Genomic DNA, 19610 nt, shown 5'->3' with positions numbered 1-19610 from the left:
ATAGGCCTAGTAAGCTTGCTTGAGAATTCATACCTATATGCAAGACAGTAATGGCCTAGACAAAAAGTCCTGTCCCCTTCTTCTACAGTAAGATGTTGACTTGCATTTTTAGTGCTATGCTTTTTCTTTAATTGAAGGCTATAATCAGAAGCAAAACTAATGCTGTTAGTAGCAAAAAGCTCCTGCCTATTGAGTACAACATGGGGTACAGCTGATAGAGGGCTGTCCTTAGCCTGGCACATGACTTTAAGATACTAGTCTCATGAGACTTGCATGGATAGCCAGATCCACACACTTCAACTGCTATATTCAGACTTCTTACAAATCAAGGAGAAAAGGATTAATATAGTAAGACTTTCTTTAGTTTTCAGTAGAGAACAGTTCACACATGGCTCTTGCAGGTTTCAAGACAGTCAGATACCTTGTATACAAAGTGATATGATGTGCTGAAGTTCTAGAACAGAATAGTTGTAGCAAGATGACTTTGTCCATTCAAGTTCACTGATTACACAGATGAAGTATGTCTATTTGAATTCAGCAAAGAGAATGCAGTGTAAAGGGCAAACTTCAGAAACTACGGAAAAGTACAAGTCAAAGGTCTTAACTTCTCTCCTAGTAGCTGTAAGAGAAAGCCAGTGAAAAATAAACTGGTCCTTAGAGATGCTTGCATCACACTGCTGCCCCTAAAAATCAGCATCTTTAATTTAAATGGATAGGTGTTTGCAAGTTAGTGCAATAGTAAAGTGCAGAAAGTGTTTTCCATTATCCTCTTCTCTTTAGATGTGGGTAAGTTCAAGTATACAAAAATATTCCATTTGATTTTTGTTTTTCTAGATCACATGGGGGAAGAAGTCTTTATTTACAATGAATTTCAATAAAATTTGCATAAATACCTACCCAATACTGCATCATTTGACTTTGTGTAAGCAATCATTCTGTCCTGTTTCCATTACTGTGCTGTGTCTCTATGATATCAATATTGTCAGTCCTTTTTTCCTCTAATGTGGCAGTAGCTGTTGAAATTGATATATCATTAGCTTCAGAAAGCGTTTGCTCTGTCTGAAGTGGTTCTTTAATTTCATCTTTGTTTTGTAGCTTTCCTTCCCTTGCTGCCACCAGGATTCTCAGTAAAGTGTTTTCTTTAAGGAGATTTTCTGATGCATCAGCCAATTCTTGAAGCTTTTCAGCCATTTCTAATAACTCTTGATTCTTCTGGTTGTATGTGGCCTGTAACTGCTTACTGTGGAGCTGCAGAGTCTTGTGCTGCTTTTCCAGTGTGTGTTTTTGCTGCTGTAGTCTGTGTTCCTCTCTCCTAGCTTCAGAAAGCTGTGCTTCAAGCTGCTCATGGGCCTGATGAAGGGCACTAATTTCTGATCTTAACTTCTGAATTTCTCTCTCTAAGTGGGAGATGTGTCCTTGCTGTAGAACTGTCTCCTTATGTAGGCATTCTTTGGTACAGGGCTCTGATAAAGAAAAACTTGAGTGATGTAAAATAAATTTAAGGAGATTGGGAAGGTTAACTGAAAAGTCTTCAGGGAACTTCACACTTTGTTCCTTCCTAGAAAGACATAAGTTCATATTAAAACAGATAAGTAAGCAATGATAATCTTATTTAAGCATCTGCTGTTCAACTCTAACTTGGTATCCTTGCTTTTTTTGTTTTTTACTTTTGTGGTTTTTTTTTAATCAAGAATGGTTAACATAGAAGTTAAGGGAAACCTATAATAAAGGTGGAACACAAAATATTTTCTTTTGAAGAACTATTTTACCTGTATTCCAGTCTGGGTGCTGTAAGAAACTCTGCACTGGATTGGTATTTGTCTGAGACCAAAGTTTTCCATCAAATTCCAGGAAACAAGTTTTACTCCATCCCTATTATGGGTTATGAGCTTGAAGTACACATAGCATCATTGTTGGGCAGGCAGGTGTGATCAGAGCATACTGATATTAAATATTCTCCTTCAGCTTATTAACTAATGTTGTGTTGCTAATTCTACATACATTGTTAGATGTTAAATCCAGATGCATAGAGCTATCAGGTAGGAATTTACTATTTTGAGCCTGTATGTTATCCTGGAATAAGTAGCTTAATGTGTTCCAACATCAGAAGGGTATTGTAAGGAACAGAGGAGAGTTTGCTTTTAAACGGCTAAGCAGTCGCTTTAGTCAGATGCAAGGCCCTTTTTGCTGTCAAAACCTCCAAATGTTTTTACTTGTTCCTCTGCTTTGTCCTTATGCCAAAGTGATCAAGGAAGCAAATCAAACAAGTTAAGTGTTTTTAATTCTGAAGCTCATTATACAGGTGTGAATGCTAAACGCAGCATATGAAAAGGTAGGCCCACTGCTTTCTCCAGCACCATAAACTGTTACTCTTAACCTGACAAGAGGCCAAGCTGCCTCAAGAATGGAATTTCTTCCTCAAGACTACTAACCACCAAAAGACACCTGCAACCTCCAGCTGTGTCACATGTTAAAATTATTGCCCCTTTTTGACCATGTGCATACTTCTATCACAAAACCCAGGAGGCTAAACTGTCCTCTGAGGATCAGACAGGAACTAACGCTTAACCTTCTCTTTCTGAACCAGTACCATCTTTGACTTCTCACTCAGCGTGTTTCAGTAAAATATGAGTTTGCTGCCTACTGCAGTAGAGCCACTTACTCCAGTATGTTTAACTGGGAAGCTTGCTAATAGTTTGTCACTGTATCATCTTCAGCCTTTGCCAGTCAGAAGCATATTCTCACTTTCATTAAGGAGCTATCAAAACTGATAAGAAAAGCTTAGTTTATTTCCCCTTGGCTGCCAAATTCATAACCAGGTTTATATGCAGGTATGTAGCATGCATTCAGCCATTGGTTAATTACGCAAGTCAGGAAAAGGACACAGGACAAATCCAAACAAAAGTTATTCCAAAGAAAGCCAGATTCAAGTTTAATGCCTTAGTTGACTACTGCTGCTCCTGTACCAACACATACTATGGGCAACTCCTATGTCCCCTCAATACGTGACTATGTTTCTAAATTGCTTATACTGTGCATCTGGAACAGAGGAGTTATTCAGTGACCAATTACAGCTGCCTCAAAAAATGCTTTCTGTGAAATTAACTCATTAGCATGAGAGATATAAACCTGTGCTAATTTCATTTACTGAGAACTACTTACTGTATTTCAGGTAGAAGACAGATGCCATATTTTATGAATAATTTAAGAACTCCAGCCAGATGAGACTCCTGTTCATCAAAATTAAGCTATTTCTGGAAGCATAAGCAACACAGTTTTTCCTCCCCTGCAGACTTCTGGTGATCTATCAAGTTACTTTTGTAATTACCATCAGCACTTTCTCAGCTGACAATCAGCTCACATACAATTTTAATGAATCATTACATCATTTAGGAAAAAAAAAAAAAAAAAAAGTCTACACTAAGCCAAAACTGACTCATTATACATTGGCAATATCTTACTACATCATCATACATTCTTATTGATCGAAAACACAGTATGTATCAGAAAAGCTAAAAGGCTATTTAAAACAAAAATCAGGAAGTATTAACAGCATGTAGTGAAAAGAATCTGAGAACAGAGTTAATCTGCAAAAACTGTCCTATACGGCAAATGATAAGGAGCTGCACAGAAAGCCTTAATATGCGGCACCTTTATATCCAAAATTAATACAGGACTACTCTAGTAGTGCTACTGATACTACAAATACTATCAAACCCTAATTTTCTTCATTACCTAGATGCAGCAAAATATAAAACAGACTGGAAAGAAAAAGCAGGAGACAAAACAATGCCTAAAGGTAAGGTACCTTTATGAAACCAGTTAGAACATTACAAAACCAATCTTAATAAAACTATAAAGTCTGTCACTCCAGAGACAGTCTGTCTAGAGCTGCTTTATAAAACAGAATAAGGCAGGATAAGTACCTATGAAGAGAAATAGGGTACACCAGACTTTGTAGTAACAGAGGGAAGATAGTAAATTGTTTCACTGCTCTAAAACCTGCTTGAGCTATGCTTTAAAATAAAATAAATAAAAAGTTTCCTTAAGTTCTCTATGACACTCACTCTGTCTGGTTCTGCAAACTAGATCCTTCTTCAAAAGGGGGAGAGGAAGTACCTTAAGTTTCCAAAGAGCATGTTAAGGCTCATTGACTCTAACAGTAGTCTTAGAACTGTAGCTGCAACAATATCTGGAAATCAGTTTCTAACTTCTTCCAGCCCTAAAATTAATCACGTTAGAATTTGAATGGTTGTTAACGTGGTTAGATCTATTCGATCTTCAGCTTATGCCACTTAACCTAATGGAGTAGAAGACAACAGAATACTACAACTACTTGTCTCAACTGTCAACAGCACCTCATGAAACACACGTGGCTCATCTCAAAATCAAGACTACTCATCTTTAAACCAGCAGTCTGCCACTCCAGCCAGCCAGAACTAATGGACTGTGCAAATGAGAAAGACTGAACACTGGAAAATGTGCAAAACCGAGACCCAGTGAGAACTGCTGAACTTGACAGGGTATTGGCACTGAAGACTGCAGATTTTGCTAAGCAGCATATGCAGGTAACATTGCCATTACGTAGACAGGTACACACCTTGGAACGCCTCTAGCTGAGTTCCTGCTCAATTAACCTAAGGAACAGTGAAGGACTGGAAGCGAGCTGGAGGAATGTGGCAGAGGGAGCCTGAGCTGAGGCTGATTAGCAAGGCTTACTGTACAATGTGGGGGAGATGATGAGTTGGAAGTTGGGGTGACTCAGAACTGATATAGATGAAACTATTTCTGTACTGAAATAAAACATCAATTTGGAGTTGCAAAACTTAAGACACAGGTTTAAAGATTTTTTTGGTAGTAACACTGCACAGCACTAATAGTGCAAGTTACCATTTGCTGATGATAGAGGTCTTGAGGGAGAAAGAAATCAACATTTTTATTTTACATTGCAGGTATTTATTATAGTGCTTGTTTTCATTTCCTTTCTATAAAAACTGCAATTGTGTAAGGCTGAGTATTGATCTTCTAAAAAAAGGAAAACAAAACCCAAGGTCTAATGCACACAGCATACGTGTAAATGCCAAAAACATAGCTGAAACAATAAATGGAGCACTTTTGAAAGCTTGTGGCTCTATTGCACCTAGTATTTCTTTCTTTCTTGTTCCTCAGCCTGTGAGAGGCTGGATGCACTTTCACTGTGTGTAGTAGCACAAAGCAGAAATGACACATGAGTTTGACACCGGATTTCAGAATTTCTCCCTGCTGCAAAGGAAGAATAGGAAGAGTAGGATTCAGGACCCTTGTATGCCATATCAGGTCCCATCCCAGTCCTAGATGTATTCTCCTGCCCTTTTACATCCCTAACTTTAGGGCTCTTTTTTTCCTGACCCACCCCTTTGTGCCTTTCTCTACACCACCCCTTTTGTCTTGCCTTTTTTTTTAACCCGTTCATGAATCAATTCCCTTCCTCCACATCAGCCTAGAAATTATTCTCAATTCTAGTTGTCTCCTTGACACTACACTTCCCTGTCCTACAGTCTTTATTTCTTGGCTCTTTCTTTGAGGTCTTAATTGCTATATATAGTTTCACTTCATCAGCATTTACACCTTGTTTTACTGCTGATCGCCTTTGGATATTTCCCTCTGCAGGTGTTAAACTGCTATTGGAGCTTCATTTGTTTTCTGTTTTAAAAAAGCAACACAAGGCTTCTAGAATGCCAACAAATCTGCTGCTACTTTTCTCCTGTGAAAAGTCCAGCACTTGTTACTGAGTCAGAATGAAACTCAAAATATTTTGGCAATACACACAAATTCCCATGATGTAATTCTACAGTATGTAAAAGTAATGCTGTGTTATTCTATTTTTTTTAAATAATTGCTAAAAAAAATAGAAAAAATAATATATTTATGCCCAAATGAAATAGTGAAGTAATAAGTGTTGTTTTAAGAAAGAAAGAGATATTTCAAAACCCACAGTTTTAGTTTACACAGGAAGTTCTTACGGAGAATTACTTTCAGGCATAGCTTTCACCTCAAGACTGTATCACACTATTTGAAATATGCATAGTTTAGAAAAAAGAATTTAAAGAAAAATCTTATGCTTAACAAACACTGCAGAAGGACAGCTCAATAAAAGCCCTGAAGTACTTGCAGTAGTTTTTCTAGCCATATAACATGACAATCTTCCAATAACTTTTATGGAATTTCCAAACAATTTTGAGAACATTTTCATTTTTAGCATATTTTCTTACTGTGTCATACTTCTGCTTCTTCAACTACCTTTTTTCACTCCATCCCGTATTCTCTTTCTACTTGATCATAACATTCATAATGGTTGTTGGTTTTTTTTGCTTCATATTCTCTTACAGCAACACAATCATGTCACCAAACAAGACTAATGATATCACAAAAGCAGCAAAAAGAAAACTATATTCTGATTTTATCAGGAATGAAAACATCTCTTATTTAATGTAAATTATGAAACTTCTTTCAATACAAAAGGGAACTTAGCTGACAAATATAAAACAGGAAAATTTAACCCTTATTTTTGTTAAATCCAGACAAGATATGAACTATCTATATATATAAAATACCATTTCTACACTATGTAAAAATTAAGGATTTTGCTTCTCCTTTAGAGGCCAGAAGTACTTCAAGTCATCCTCTCTGCTGCTGTTAGACTAGTTCTTCACTGATAGAACACTTCCATGATTTATACAGATTGTCAAAGAATCTGATCTCCAAAATACAGGTACAACTAGACACACATATATTCCCCCAAAAGCCAAACATAAGAACAATGAAAAAAACGCAACCTGAAAGAACTTCAGTTTGAGTGATGAACACTCTGAAGTCCCTCTGATTGTTACATTCATTCTACTGCAGAGGAATGATGGAGAAATAAAAATTCACAGATTAGGACCCCTGTAGTATTTCCAAAGGATCCATAAGCCCTCATTTAGAAAGCATTTGCATAACAAGCAAATCCTTGCATTTTACTGCAAGAATCCATTATAATATTCTTTGAGATGCCTCTTAGATTATCCAGTTAGAAGCGATTAGGTACAAGTTGCACTAGATCTACATTGCACCACCACCTACATCATTTGTCCCCCTTTTCCCCCTCCTGCAGTCACTCATTAATTTATTTGGACCATGCCAAAATAATAATTTTAAATACAACCAAATAATAAAATTAACTGAAGAATAAGGTTAGTAATACTGTTGTTCATAAAGAGAGAATTACAAACAATTAAATAATGACCTTTGGAGAGAACATCCACTATCTGCATACTGTCAGCTATCCATGTCTGCTGGGTGTGTTTTTTTGTTGTTGTTGTTGTTTTTCTAAAATTAGAATATGCATAAAGCACAAATGCATGTATGGAAATTAATTACTGTTTGTTTTTTTCCTCTACTAAGACATGTAACAAGATAATTACTGTAACTTAGTAAAATGAAAACTAAATCCCCACAGGGAAAATAATTACATTACCTCTGCTGAGGAAAAAATAAAATGGTTGGGAGACGGTCTGTCATAAATTCCCATGGAAGGTCATTCCGAGTGATATCAATTCTGTTAAGAAAAGACAAACTGATGAAGAGAACAGGCAGATGAACAATCTGTATTTTCTTGTAAAACGCCATTTTCATGTAAAACTAGTGACTGGGAAGAAGGAAATGCAAGTGTCTGTGAAAGTAAGTTTAAATGTGTTATGCCAAAAATATGTTGCCCATATGAGTCAGCAGAATTAATTATCAATATTGAAGATGATGAATCTCTGTTTAACAAGTATCTGGGGGGGGGGGGGGTGTATTCTAGAAAAGTATGTACAGTATTACAACTGCTCTAACTCAGCAATTAAATTGCACAGTCACTCATTACACACACATCTTCATTATGTACACACCTCCCTTCTCTGAAACAAACAGATCTGCCTAACAGTTTCAACACAAGACTGAAGATTTTTCTATTCATTAATTTGTCCCTCAAAGCACAACTCTGAGTATTTTCCCATCACATAGTTTTGGGAGTAAGTTACTTTGCTTCTTCCAAGGACAAGAACATTCTTAAAGGCACAATTTTTTCTAAAACTCTACATAGAAAAGAACACAAGATTTTGTAAATGAAATACTTGTTCATTTGCTTGTTATGCTTTTTGCTGCATTTTTAGGTTTTCTTTGATTACAAATATAATTTCATTATAGAAAAAAAACGCAGATCATCACATCAGTAATAATGCAATAAAAATAATGCAACAAATGAGAAAACTTCAAAGTCTGGAAACAGAATGGATGTAGATTTGAGAGTAGCATTGCATCTGTGGGAATAAAGCACCAACTACAAGCAGGTGGTAACTTCAAATTTTTACTTCAGGTTTTTTTCCTATACATCTCATGCTGCCTCCTGGAGCAAGTTCAGTCAGAATGAAACAAGGACACAGTCAGAACAGATGTTTTAAGTACTGATGTATTATTAAATACATGAACAAGAATGTTTGGGTTGCACTAAAACACTAAAAACGCTGGAAATGACAATTTTGGTTTTGTTTTACCTTGATCTCCAATTTTTCTTGCTCTCATTCATCCTTTCCTCTTCCCCCATCCTACAGGGGACGGGAGGGGGGGGGAAGTGAGCGAGCAGCTGTGTGGTGCTTTGCTGCCCATCAGTCAGCCAACATACATATTGTTGCAGGTTATCTCAAAAAATTTCTCCAATACAGTACTACAGGATACTATTATTTGCTACAAATTACCAGACAGAGGGGTAAAAATTATTTTCTACTGCTGTTTTATTGACTCAGTTCCTGAAATTAGGAAGTTTCAAGGTTAATTGCACTATTTAAAAATTCATTTTAATTAAACTGAACAACTAATACAGTGAGATTGAAAACCACTGAATTTATAGAAAACTGAATAATGCATTAAAAAAGAAATGAAGTAGCTGACATTCACATCTAATATTGCAATATTGTACAGAGAAAAGTAGTGATTATTTTCTAGGCTGATGACCTCAGTGAACTTATATTTTCTAGAGATGCAATTAGAATCTTTTTTACCTTGCCACAGTGAAATTATCTGGAGGCAAAAGCCGAGCAAGTTGAATAAAGATATGATTAAGAGATGCACAGAATCCACACCACTGTGCATAATAGAGCAGCAAGACATTCTGAAAAATGAAATGGAGAAGAGTTTGATTATCTGTTGTAGTTAATCTGCAGTAAGGGAGGACTAGTCTTCACAACATCACCAACTTGGACCCCTTAAATTGTGAAAGGAAGCTATATCCTAATGTTAATAAACCTTATTATGTGTTACTTACTGATGCCCTCTGTCTACTGAATTAACACACAAAAACTCTGGGCATTCTCTTTCCATAAAGACAAAACGAAGAGGATTATTTAGGAATCATCCCTAAAATGGTGAAAATACACCAAACTTCACTATGCTTCCCAAAATTCTTTTGTAATCTTAAATCCCTATGCATCTAACAATGACCGTGTACTTAACATGGGAGGGGAAGATGGTGTCTAGACTTCTGCTTTTTGTGTCTAACTAGCAAAGCAGGCATTAGGGCTGCTGAAAACCAGTTATTGGAGATGCATACCTTCACTGAAAAGATCTGGAAAACAATGGATATTAATCCTTACTATCACATATTTAAGGAATCAAAGTAATTAACTACTCTTTTGGACGACATCTTAGAAAAAGCAATTTCATGGCATGCAGTTGGAAAACTTTTACCTGTCAGAGTTTTGGTTTTCCTTCTGTGTGCTTTCAAATAATGCCTTAGGTTTAAAAGCTTCTAATTTTTTTCCCCGTTATATCTACTCTGTAATAATTCTAAACTTTTTTAAAGTGTTTAAAGAAATGAAAATATTATAGAGAAAAAAAAAGCTGTGGCATATTTATTCCCTTTGAGGTATGAAACACAGAAATCAGAATGTTCTTCAGTGTCACCTCAAACCCTACATATTGAGCATGCGCTCCTGCTACAGTGGCAGAAAGGAAAATGAAAAAAAAACAACCACCAAGTCACAGGCACTTCTCTTTAAAAAAAATTAAAATCTGTATTTCAATCACACAGGAAAAAAATCCCACACCTTCTCCTCCCACAAAAACCCAAAAACCAAACACCCCAAAACCAAACAAACCTTCAACAGCTGCACTGACTTTTTGATTATTTTAACACTAGAAGAGCTTTTGCAGATTTACTTAAGATCACACTCTTCCCAATTCCTTTTAAAAAAAAAACCACTTTTGAATTGTTACAAAGTAACATGTTTTATGTTACAAATAAGCAAAGCACATCAATGTCAAAAAAGCAGGAGAGGCACACACCCCACCCCCCCAGGAGTCTGAGCCATGATTTACAAGAAACTTTTTCAGTAATGGTGTACCTTTCCACTCGAAAACACTGTATCGTGAAAGGTATTAGTAGTCACTTCAGTGATTACACGCTGTTCAGGAAAATGGACTGAAGAGTCATCAACAAGATGCCTTTTCAAAGGACTGTAGAGAATACTGAAATTTTTTATGAAGTTCTCTGAAACAAGATTGATATATAACAAAAGTTATTTCAGTTTCACAAATATATGATTTTGGCAGGTTTTACTTTGAAATTCAGAAGAACTTACAGAGAAAATACAAATTCAAACTTGCTTTCATTAATTTTTGACAGTTTGGTTATCAACTCTTGAGTAACCACCACTGATACAAAAACACAATGAGATTTCACTTTTTTGTCTTGTTCATTACAGTTGTCTTTTCACTTGCCACACTAATCTTCTTTCTACTCTTATTCAATGTACTATAATAATAATTCTCTACACTCCTAATCTAAGTATACACCTAGTAAGTAATAAAAGTATCCTCTCATCTCATTTTTCACTTTCTACATGGCATTGAAGTATTTGGCCCTTATCTTGAAGGCTCCACTTCTATTTGCATTTATTCTTTCATTTGTAATTATTTTCCCTGTAATTATCCTTTTGCTTTAGATCTTTTAAAGACTGTGCTATTCCCATGCCAATATGACCAGCCAGCTTTTACTTACCAGTGACCACCTTCATTCAACTTTCTCCTTAGTATTAAGGTATTTAACAAGCAGCTGGCCAGTGGTAAACATTGAAAACAAGCTCCAAAGCTCTCAACTACTTTCAGCTACACTGCTCTGAGCCTGGGCCATATTCTCTAAAATACTGTCAGGTACTGACTGTGTCCTCCTTTTCAATTTAGATAGAGAAATACTATTCTATGCATTATAAAATAAGAGCGTTCAACAACCAAGACATAGTATCAAACACATTAATTATTTGATCAAACAGAAACATCTTGTGCTGGTATTTCCAGTCCAAAAACTAGGCCCAAGTAAAACTGGCACTTTAGTACATACATATGAAATACCGTATCATCGTTTATCTCTGAAATGCAAGCAGCCATACATTTCATTTTATATTTACTATTTAGCATTTCAATAAATTCTCACACCAGATCAAATTTTTCTTTCTAGATCTGCAGATTTGGAATATCTATGTATGATTGAGTAATAACTGAAAGGAGGGGGCTAATTAAAAGACATACTTCTGAATTTTAGAAGCCATCTGTAAAAACTGAAACCTGTTAGAGGTATTAAACACAAATCTATTTCACTATTTTAAAATGTCAAAAGTTAAAAGGCTTAAGGAAGCAAAATAAATTTTTTTAAAAACCCACACACCCAAACATAAATCACAACAACTCCTTACAAAATACGTAGAAGCAAAAAATTTTCCCAAAGTTCAAATGACTTGGTATAGAAATACACTGTTACTCAGCAGAGAAACCTTCATGATGCTCAGGAAATCCTGTGACCCCAAAAAAGTTTGACAGGAAGTACTGCTAGCAGAAAGGGGAAGGAAATGTGTATCTCGTCACTCTGATCTTATTTTCCTGAGCATCCTTTTATAGTCACTGGGGTTTTTGTTTTTCCAGAGTGTTCTTCTGGGGGGGGTGGGGCTGGCATGCAGGCAGGACACAGGACTGGAGAGGATCCTTAACAAGAACATGACTATTTGTACTATGTTGTGCATGCTTTTGTGCTTATAGATTTATGGCAAAATATAAATGTAATTAATGCTATAAGAACTATATTGATACACCTTCTTGAACAATTTATTTTAATAGTGTGTTTACCTGAATTTACTTCCATGTTTACTTACACTGCTAGACATTAAAAAAACCCCTGCATTTTCTGCAGGTAGACTCCAACTTCATCATAATAGGTAAATGCATGTGGTTGGGCATGTTGCGTCTTACTCGGTAACTTGCAAATAAACCAGACCTCTGATTGCTGGGTGGTTGGGGTTTTTTTGTTTGGTTTTGTGGTTTTTTTCCTCCTCCAATTCAGTCAAGAGATAGAGTATGGACAGATTTAGCAGAAATCACTTCAGAGGTCTGCCTTGAAAACACACACCCTTTTCAAAATAAGCTGAAAACAATTTATAAGTTGGTTTCAGAGGACAAGAAAAAGGGCTAGTCTTGGCTAAGTGAGTAGTATCTCACAAAATTCTGGGGTATTTTAGTACACAGAACAGCTGAGCAAACACCAACATCACCTTTAATACACTAATGTCTTCTGTAATATCAAATGTATTAGATGCATAGTGATTTTTTTTTCCACAAGCAAGGTAGTGTAGATTTTACAAATTCTTTCAATACATCAGACAGTCAAGAATCACATGTTTTGAGGTTCACTTCTTTTGAAGCAAATTATTTTTGGTATATAAAACTTAGTACTTACATCATCTAGAACACAATTCTACTATTTGGTTAAATACTAAATAAATTAGAATAAATTACAATTTGCAATGTTGACTATGGTCTCACTTTTCATAATGGCATTAAGTTTTCTATTCATAATCTTACTTGAAAACTTAATTTTCTTATTTCAAGCATTTATACAGTGGATACCATACCTAGGGTAGATCCAACAAGTGACTGATTTTGATCCAGGACATAGTGCACTTCTTCTTTTAGGTCAACAATGGCGGCAAATTCCTTAAGATGAGTAGATCTTGAAGCTCCTAGTCTCTCTGCATATATCCAAAAAAGATTTGAATCCAGCAGATAAAGATTCAAGGTTTTGTTGGTCCTGCAGCTCAGACCAGTGATGTTAGTGCCACTAATATGAAGGTCAGGAATAAAACAATTCCTATCCTCAATGTGAGGAATAGAATGCTGGGTGTTATCTTTCTTCCCATGGGAAGAAAACGCTACTTTGGGGGTCTGAAAGATGGTCTTCTCAGAACTAATGAAACTTAAAAAATGCCTGTTTACCGTCCTGCAACATGCAGTGTAATAGCTAAAGGGACTGTAGAAACTTAAGAAATTGCTGCATTCTATGGTATTTGATATAACTTGAAAAAAGGTATGTTCCTGGAGGTAGAAAGAGTCCAAAGCTGCTTCTATCTCTAAAAAATTACAGTGTGGCACATGGACTTTATTTGGTTTAACACCAAGTGTCTGGTTAATGCAAAGCTCACAAACATTGTGAGTTCTAGATATTGAATGCCACTGTGGAAGCACCACTGTGTTACAGCATGGGTACTTGGTTATTGAAAATGTTTCTGATAATTCCAAATGTGCATCTGGTACAGAGGAATCAAAAGCTGGTGAATCAGTGTCTTCTAAGTGTTGAGGGTCTGGCTCAGCTGCCTGGCTTTTATTACAGTTGTGGTATTCCAAGGCCACTTTGGTAATCTAGAGAGGGAAGAAAAAAAATACAAAAGGCAAGATTAACTGTGTACAGTTCACTCAAATGCGGGTATCTGTTGCAGGTTTAACTATATATGCAATTAGAGATGGAGTATCAGAAACACGAAGTCGGCTACTCTCCTTTTTTCTTAGAAAAAATTACAGGAGGCTCTGACTTGACAACATTAGATTCTCAGATATTGCAGCATGTAAGAATTAAATGTACAGAAGAACAAAAGAACAGTTTAAAATTTTTTTAGTCCACTACACTGACCTCAAGGTCCTCTTTGCATCATATTTATCACAGTGCAATAAAGCTACATTTTAATGTTAAATCCCATTACATGAAGCGTTAATTAGTACGGGTTCCTGAATTCCCCTTATTTTTCAATATGAGGAGAAAATAAACAAAAGCATTCCCATATGAAAAGAGAATGGAGATTATTCCTGGTATAGGTTGGTGCACAAGTTTTGTAACCATCACCAACAGTGTTGAAGAAATTTTAGTATTCTCCCAGCCATAGGAATATAGTTGTAATCCTGCAGGTGTACTTTACATATAGTAACACGTAACTCACTGGAGAAGAAAGAAAAAATGGAAAAAAAAAAAAGAAAAAAGCCTTCCTCTCAGTGCAAGCATACCTGTGCTGCATCACCATTTTGTTTTTCATAACCAAGGAGAAACAAGCACTGAAAAAGGCACGTGTATGGACCATAGAAGGAATTCCCTTTCTAGGGGATAAATAACAGAACATACAAGAAAGGAAAATGAAAGTAAGTTTCCCTTCATCCTCATCTATCACATTAAACATAATCAAAACATAGAACATAACCACACTGCCTACACAAGAACACTTTGATAAGAATCATTATAATTATCAAACGGATGTTGAAGCATCACATCTAGAAGGGCTGCTGTGCCACAGGACCATCAATATTAAGATGTGGTCTATAGCAAGTTTGTTACAATCCAAGAATTTGTTGTTAGATGTTTTCACCCTGAAAACAGTCAGTTAAATACTTAGAAGAAACTTGACCCCTCGATACTACAATGTAGCCTGAAGATTTTGACTACCTACAAAGAGAAACATGAGAAGAAATCATGAACAGAAAACCAGATTTGCAGTAAGAAATCTCATTTCAGTCAGCTATCAGAAAAAAAAAAATTTGCTCTGAGAGCTTTCAACATACAACTTGACAGCCTTGTTCTTTGCAACTGCCTTACAGTCATGTGGTTTCATTGCTTGACGAAACCCACAGGATGGCTGCAGTAAACATCTCTTCCTATGGTAAACAAGTTGCATAATATCTCTCTATCAAAGTGCAGCTATACAAGATTAACTGGAATATTTTGTATCTCATTTCACATTTTGATATAGATAAATACTGTTATTTAGCAGAATGAAATCTGAAATGGAACATCTTATGTTGCACTGATTTAGTCTAAGTAGTACCTGTTACTAGAATGTTTAATCTGTGACAAGCATTCTTGAATTAAGTCTGCCAACAATAAGACAGGTTAGTAATAGAATAATCACAGTACTTTCCCAGTCTTTCCACAAACATTTCCCCAACCCTGTCTTACAGCAGTCTAGGTTTTATTGTGTCTATTTCTACTTTGGCTAAATAATTGTATCGTAAGTTATTTTCATTTTTTTCCCCATTGCTTCAGACACTGCAGTATCAATTAGGCCTCCTTGTGGAAACCACATATTCCAGGACATATGACAGTCATTCACGTATGTAAGTCAGCATTGCCACCAAAACGTGGCCCCACTTTTCATCTTCCACAGATGCTCGTTTCTTATTCCACGCTGTCCTATGTGATGACCCCTGTGCAGCTGTGTGGTATACTAAATGAGACAATGGGTTCCAGCTGAAAAATATTTTCCAGCCAAGTGAAGTTTCCCTATCTCATTTTACTGCACAGCTACACAAACTCCTGTCCTGGGCAGTTCAGAAATGAAAATAATGGCAGATAATGACAAAACTGGAAGACAACTAAGGAACACAGAGGATATAAAAATAAGATTAGTTCACAGTAGTTTTTCAACTGTTCTATATTTCAAATAACACTGTCTGGTTTAATAAAAGGTCCATTCTTCCTTGCTTAACCACCTCTGGAAAGATGGAAGGAGAGGAGAAATAGAATGAGGTGAACAAAACACCAAGTCTAAATTTAATGACACTATTCACCAAACTTCAGCGTTTCATATACCCTTTCCCTTTGAGAAATCTTTCAAATGCTCATCAGATCATACTCCAGATATTCTTGCTCTTTCACCTGAACTATTAATGTCAGCTGGAACAGAAGACCAAAGACCTGCATCTCTCACACAGCACTCACCACAGAAAGAAGGAGGTAAAGGAAAAGGTGCCTGTTCCAAACAACTGTTCACGCGAGACAAAAGTATGTTCTGTGGGATGCAAACCGGCGTAAGGCAGTTGTGATAATGTGGCTTGAGAAAAAGTGTTTTTGAATAGTTGGAACAGTGAAATAAAATGAGGCATCTTCACTATTAAACTCAGAACCCTGACTAGAGTTCTCAAGTTCTAGCATTTTTGAAGTAAAAAAAAAAAAAAAAATTATTTCACTTACTTCGTCTAAAAGAGGATGAATTTCTGCTAGGGGGTTGTAAGGTATAAATATGAGAAGTGCTGGTCCTTTCTTCAGCTCATTGTTTAGAAGAAGGCTTTTTCCACCATGTGGTCTCAGCCAGCGTATAAGCATCTCTCTATTTTCTACAGCCCACTTGCAAATGTTCTCAGCAGTATAGTTCATGATGTCACTTGGATAGATCTTGAAGGGGAAAAAAATAATTATTTGTCCTCACTTCATTTAGTAATGAATGCAGTTCTCAAATATGGCATGCTTTTGTTACTGTAATGCCTAAAACTCTCTTCCTAAATTTAATGACACTATTCAGCAAGCTTCAGCATTCCATATACCCTTCCCCTCTTGGAAATCTTTCCAAATGCTCATTAGATCATAGCAACACACATAATCTTTCAGGAAAAATGTATTATAGCAGGGAAGCTCTTCTTTCACTACATCTTTATAATCTTTACTTTTCTCCCTAGTATATATTTTCTTTCTAAGTAAAAGAGCTCGGTCTCTAAGTTTGTATCATCACATATCTTGATTTACAGCATATTGGAAAACTTTCCCACTATTCACTCACTGTATTTACTCATTTTAAATCAGCCTTTTAAGACCCTACATCAAGACTGCATTTGAAACTGGTATTTCTTATTACTGAATGTGGGGAACAGAAATGCATAATAAAAACTGCACACAGCTTCTAGGGTCGTATTAATAAATTAAGGCAAGCTTATCTTAAATCATTTGCACAAACAGAAGTAGCTTTATGTATTTACCACTAGTTTAACGTGAAAAATCCATGTTTTCCCTATCTCAATAGACTAAAACACGTTACAATACCTGTCTTCACAGAGTTTCCACTTACAGTAGCAGTGTGGATAGGTAAGGTCTCTAGGCTAAATAGCAAATCTAAAAGTTAGTATTTGCAGTCTTAGTCTTCCAAAAATGAGGCACATGGCTTAAGAGTTACTATAGATTTACAATTAAATTGCATGATTTTTCTAATCAGTGTAATGTCATACCCTTAAACTTAAATGCAAGTTTTCACTATTCCTGCTCGCTCTCTCCACAAAATCTCTTTGCCCATATCCTCATTCAAGTAGCCTTCTAATTCTGGGCCACCGAAAAAGGTAAAAAAATCTAGGAAAAAGCTTTTGTGTAGTCATTTCTGAGGTGCTTGGTGGGGGGTGGGGGTGGCATTTGTTGCTTTTTGGTGTTGGTTTTCTTTTGATAGAGACAAACAAATCGGATCTTACCTTCTGTTTAAAACGGCTGCTGACTGGTAGAATGAAAATGTGTATTACAGTACAAAAATAGTATTCTGTGTCATAAAGCTCTGTGAAACACTTATTCATGGTCTACTACAACAGAGCTTCAATCTCCATGTACTGTCTCACAGTCACTACAACATAATACATACAATACTCACAAGAGATGCGTTGACATGTCTGTGCAAATACACACTGCCTGAACGCACCAGCGAGATCTCCTCTGCAACATGTTTATCTGTGATCACTCCAAAGCGTATTGTTCCAAGGTAATCTGAAAGGGAAAACTTCCAGTTTTTAAACACAATTATAAACACCAAGCTTCTCTCCTGAAAGCCCCAGAAGAACATCTCCAAACCAAAAAAACTAACATTGCTGTGTAAAGGCAGAGAAATCTTACTGAATATAGCAACTGCCAATATTGATGGTGAAGTGAGGTAGAAGAAAGTTGACAAGAGAAGGCAACAAGAACAAACATATTCCTCTTATGCACTCAAGGTACAGAGAATGTTAACCTGAATTGTCCAGTTTCTTGATTTGCATATTAAATATTGTCGTGGTTTAACACAGCTAGCAACAAGCACCACGCAGCAGCCACTTGCTTGCTCCCCCTGACCCAGAGCGGTGGGTAGGAGAATCGGAAAGGAATGTAAAACTCAAGGGTTGAGATAAGAACAATTTAATAATTTAAACAGAATAAAAAGGTAAGAACAACAACAATAACAATAATAACAACAACAATTATTATAATGGAAAGGTGGTGAAAAGGATAAAATCCAAAGGAAAAGGGAGAAAGTATAACAAGTGAATCACTGTACAACTGCTCGCTACCAGATGACTGATGCCCAGCCAGTCCCCAAGCAACGATCCCCCCCCAGCTAACCCTCCAGGTTTCTATACAAAGCATGACACCCCACAGTATGGAATACCTCTTTGGCTGCTTCAGGGCAGCTGATCTGGCTGTGTCCCCTCCCAGTCTCTTGTGCCCCCCCCAGCATTCTGGCTGGCAAGGCCAGAGAAACCAAAAAAGTCCTTGACTTACTATAAACATTACCCAGCAAAAACCAAAAACATCAGTACCTTACCAACATTGTTCTCACATCAGATCCAAAACACAGCACTGTACTAGCTACTAAGAAGAAAGTTAACTCCATCCCAGCCAAAACCAGGACAAATGGTATCAGAGATGCACCTTGCTACACATTATGGCATCTCAAAAGCCAAGATAAGATATTCGTATAAGGAAGAGGTACAAACATAGACTGTTCAGATGAAATACATTTACAGTAAATATGTATTTTAAAATACATATTATAGTATTTATATATTTATAAATATGTACACACAAAGATAGAATGCTTCTCATCTTTACGTTGCAAAAAAAACATCCCAACATATAAGTGGGCAAATTACAGAGCAAAATATAGGAGAACAGGTCTATATCATATTCCAAGTCAGCTGCACAATAAAAATCAGGATAATGGTATCAATTTCCTTCACTTGCTGACAGGCAGAAATGTCCATAAAATGTGTTAATCTTAAAAGTTATGGAAGTTCTATCCACAACTTACAACATGTGCCCCTACCCTATACATTAATTATATACAATGTTTGCATATTTAAACACAAGTGGGTTTGTATTTTAGATGAGTAATGCAAAACAACACGGGGAGAAAGCCCTTCTCTACCATGCTACCTTGTACCAGCTCTGCAACTCCACCCAGGAAAGCTCTTTGTTGAATTTAGTTACCAAGTACTGACAGAGACAAGTTCATCCTGATGCCTCTGAACGTGGTATCTCAAACGTTGCACAAAATACTCTTGGATTCAACTTAAATGATAGTCTGATTATGGCTCTATATGGGTTGCAGCTACACACGTAGGTTTTTGAGGAAACTGTATCTTAAGGCATCCTTGAATAGCAGCCTGTCATATACTTTATTCCGTGATGGCCGATCACATAATAAGCCTTTTATGTAAGCAAACCTCACGCTGTAATCGAAGAG

The 19610-nt window shown here is 36.4% G+C and overlaps 1 protein-coding gene across 4 annotated transcripts in view; it reads right to left on the bottom strand.

Annotated features, from left to right (window-relative positions):
- The window catches only part of TXNDC11 (thioredoxin domain containing 11), a 42245-nt gene that overhangs the window by 6853 nt on the left and 15782 nt on the right, over nt 1–19610 (bottom strand). For 3 of the 4 annotated variants that reach the window (XM_056337741.1, XM_056337744.1, XM_056337745.1), the window contains 7 exons: nt 17766–17878; nt 16334–16534; nt 12957–13740; nt 10401–10546; nt 9060–9169; nt 7496–7576; nt 341–1558 (listed from right to left, as the gene is read on the bottom strand). In XM_056337741.1, the coding sequence (XP_056193716.1) occupies nt 931–1558; nt 7496–7576; nt 9060–9169; nt 10401–10546; nt 12957–13740; nt 16334–16534; nt 17766–17878 (2063 nt within the window). In that variant the 3' untranslated portion in view covers nt 341–930. Of the gene's footprint in view, nt 1–340; nt 1559–7495; nt 7577–9059; nt 9170–10400; nt 10547–12956; nt 13741–16333; nt 16535–17765; nt 17879–19610 lie in introns of those variants that run through there. The other variant, XM_056337742.1, reaches the window with a different exon arrangement.

The sequence above is a fragment of the Falco biarmicus genome, chromosome 4, assembly GCF_023638135.1.
Source record: "Falco biarmicus isolate bFalBia1 chromosome 4, bFalBia1.pri, whole genome shotgun sequence".
NCBI lineage: Eukaryota > Metazoa > Chordata > Aves > Falconiformes > Falconidae > Falco > Falco biarmicus.
This window is presented reverse-complemented; position numbering and strand designations above follow the sequence as displayed.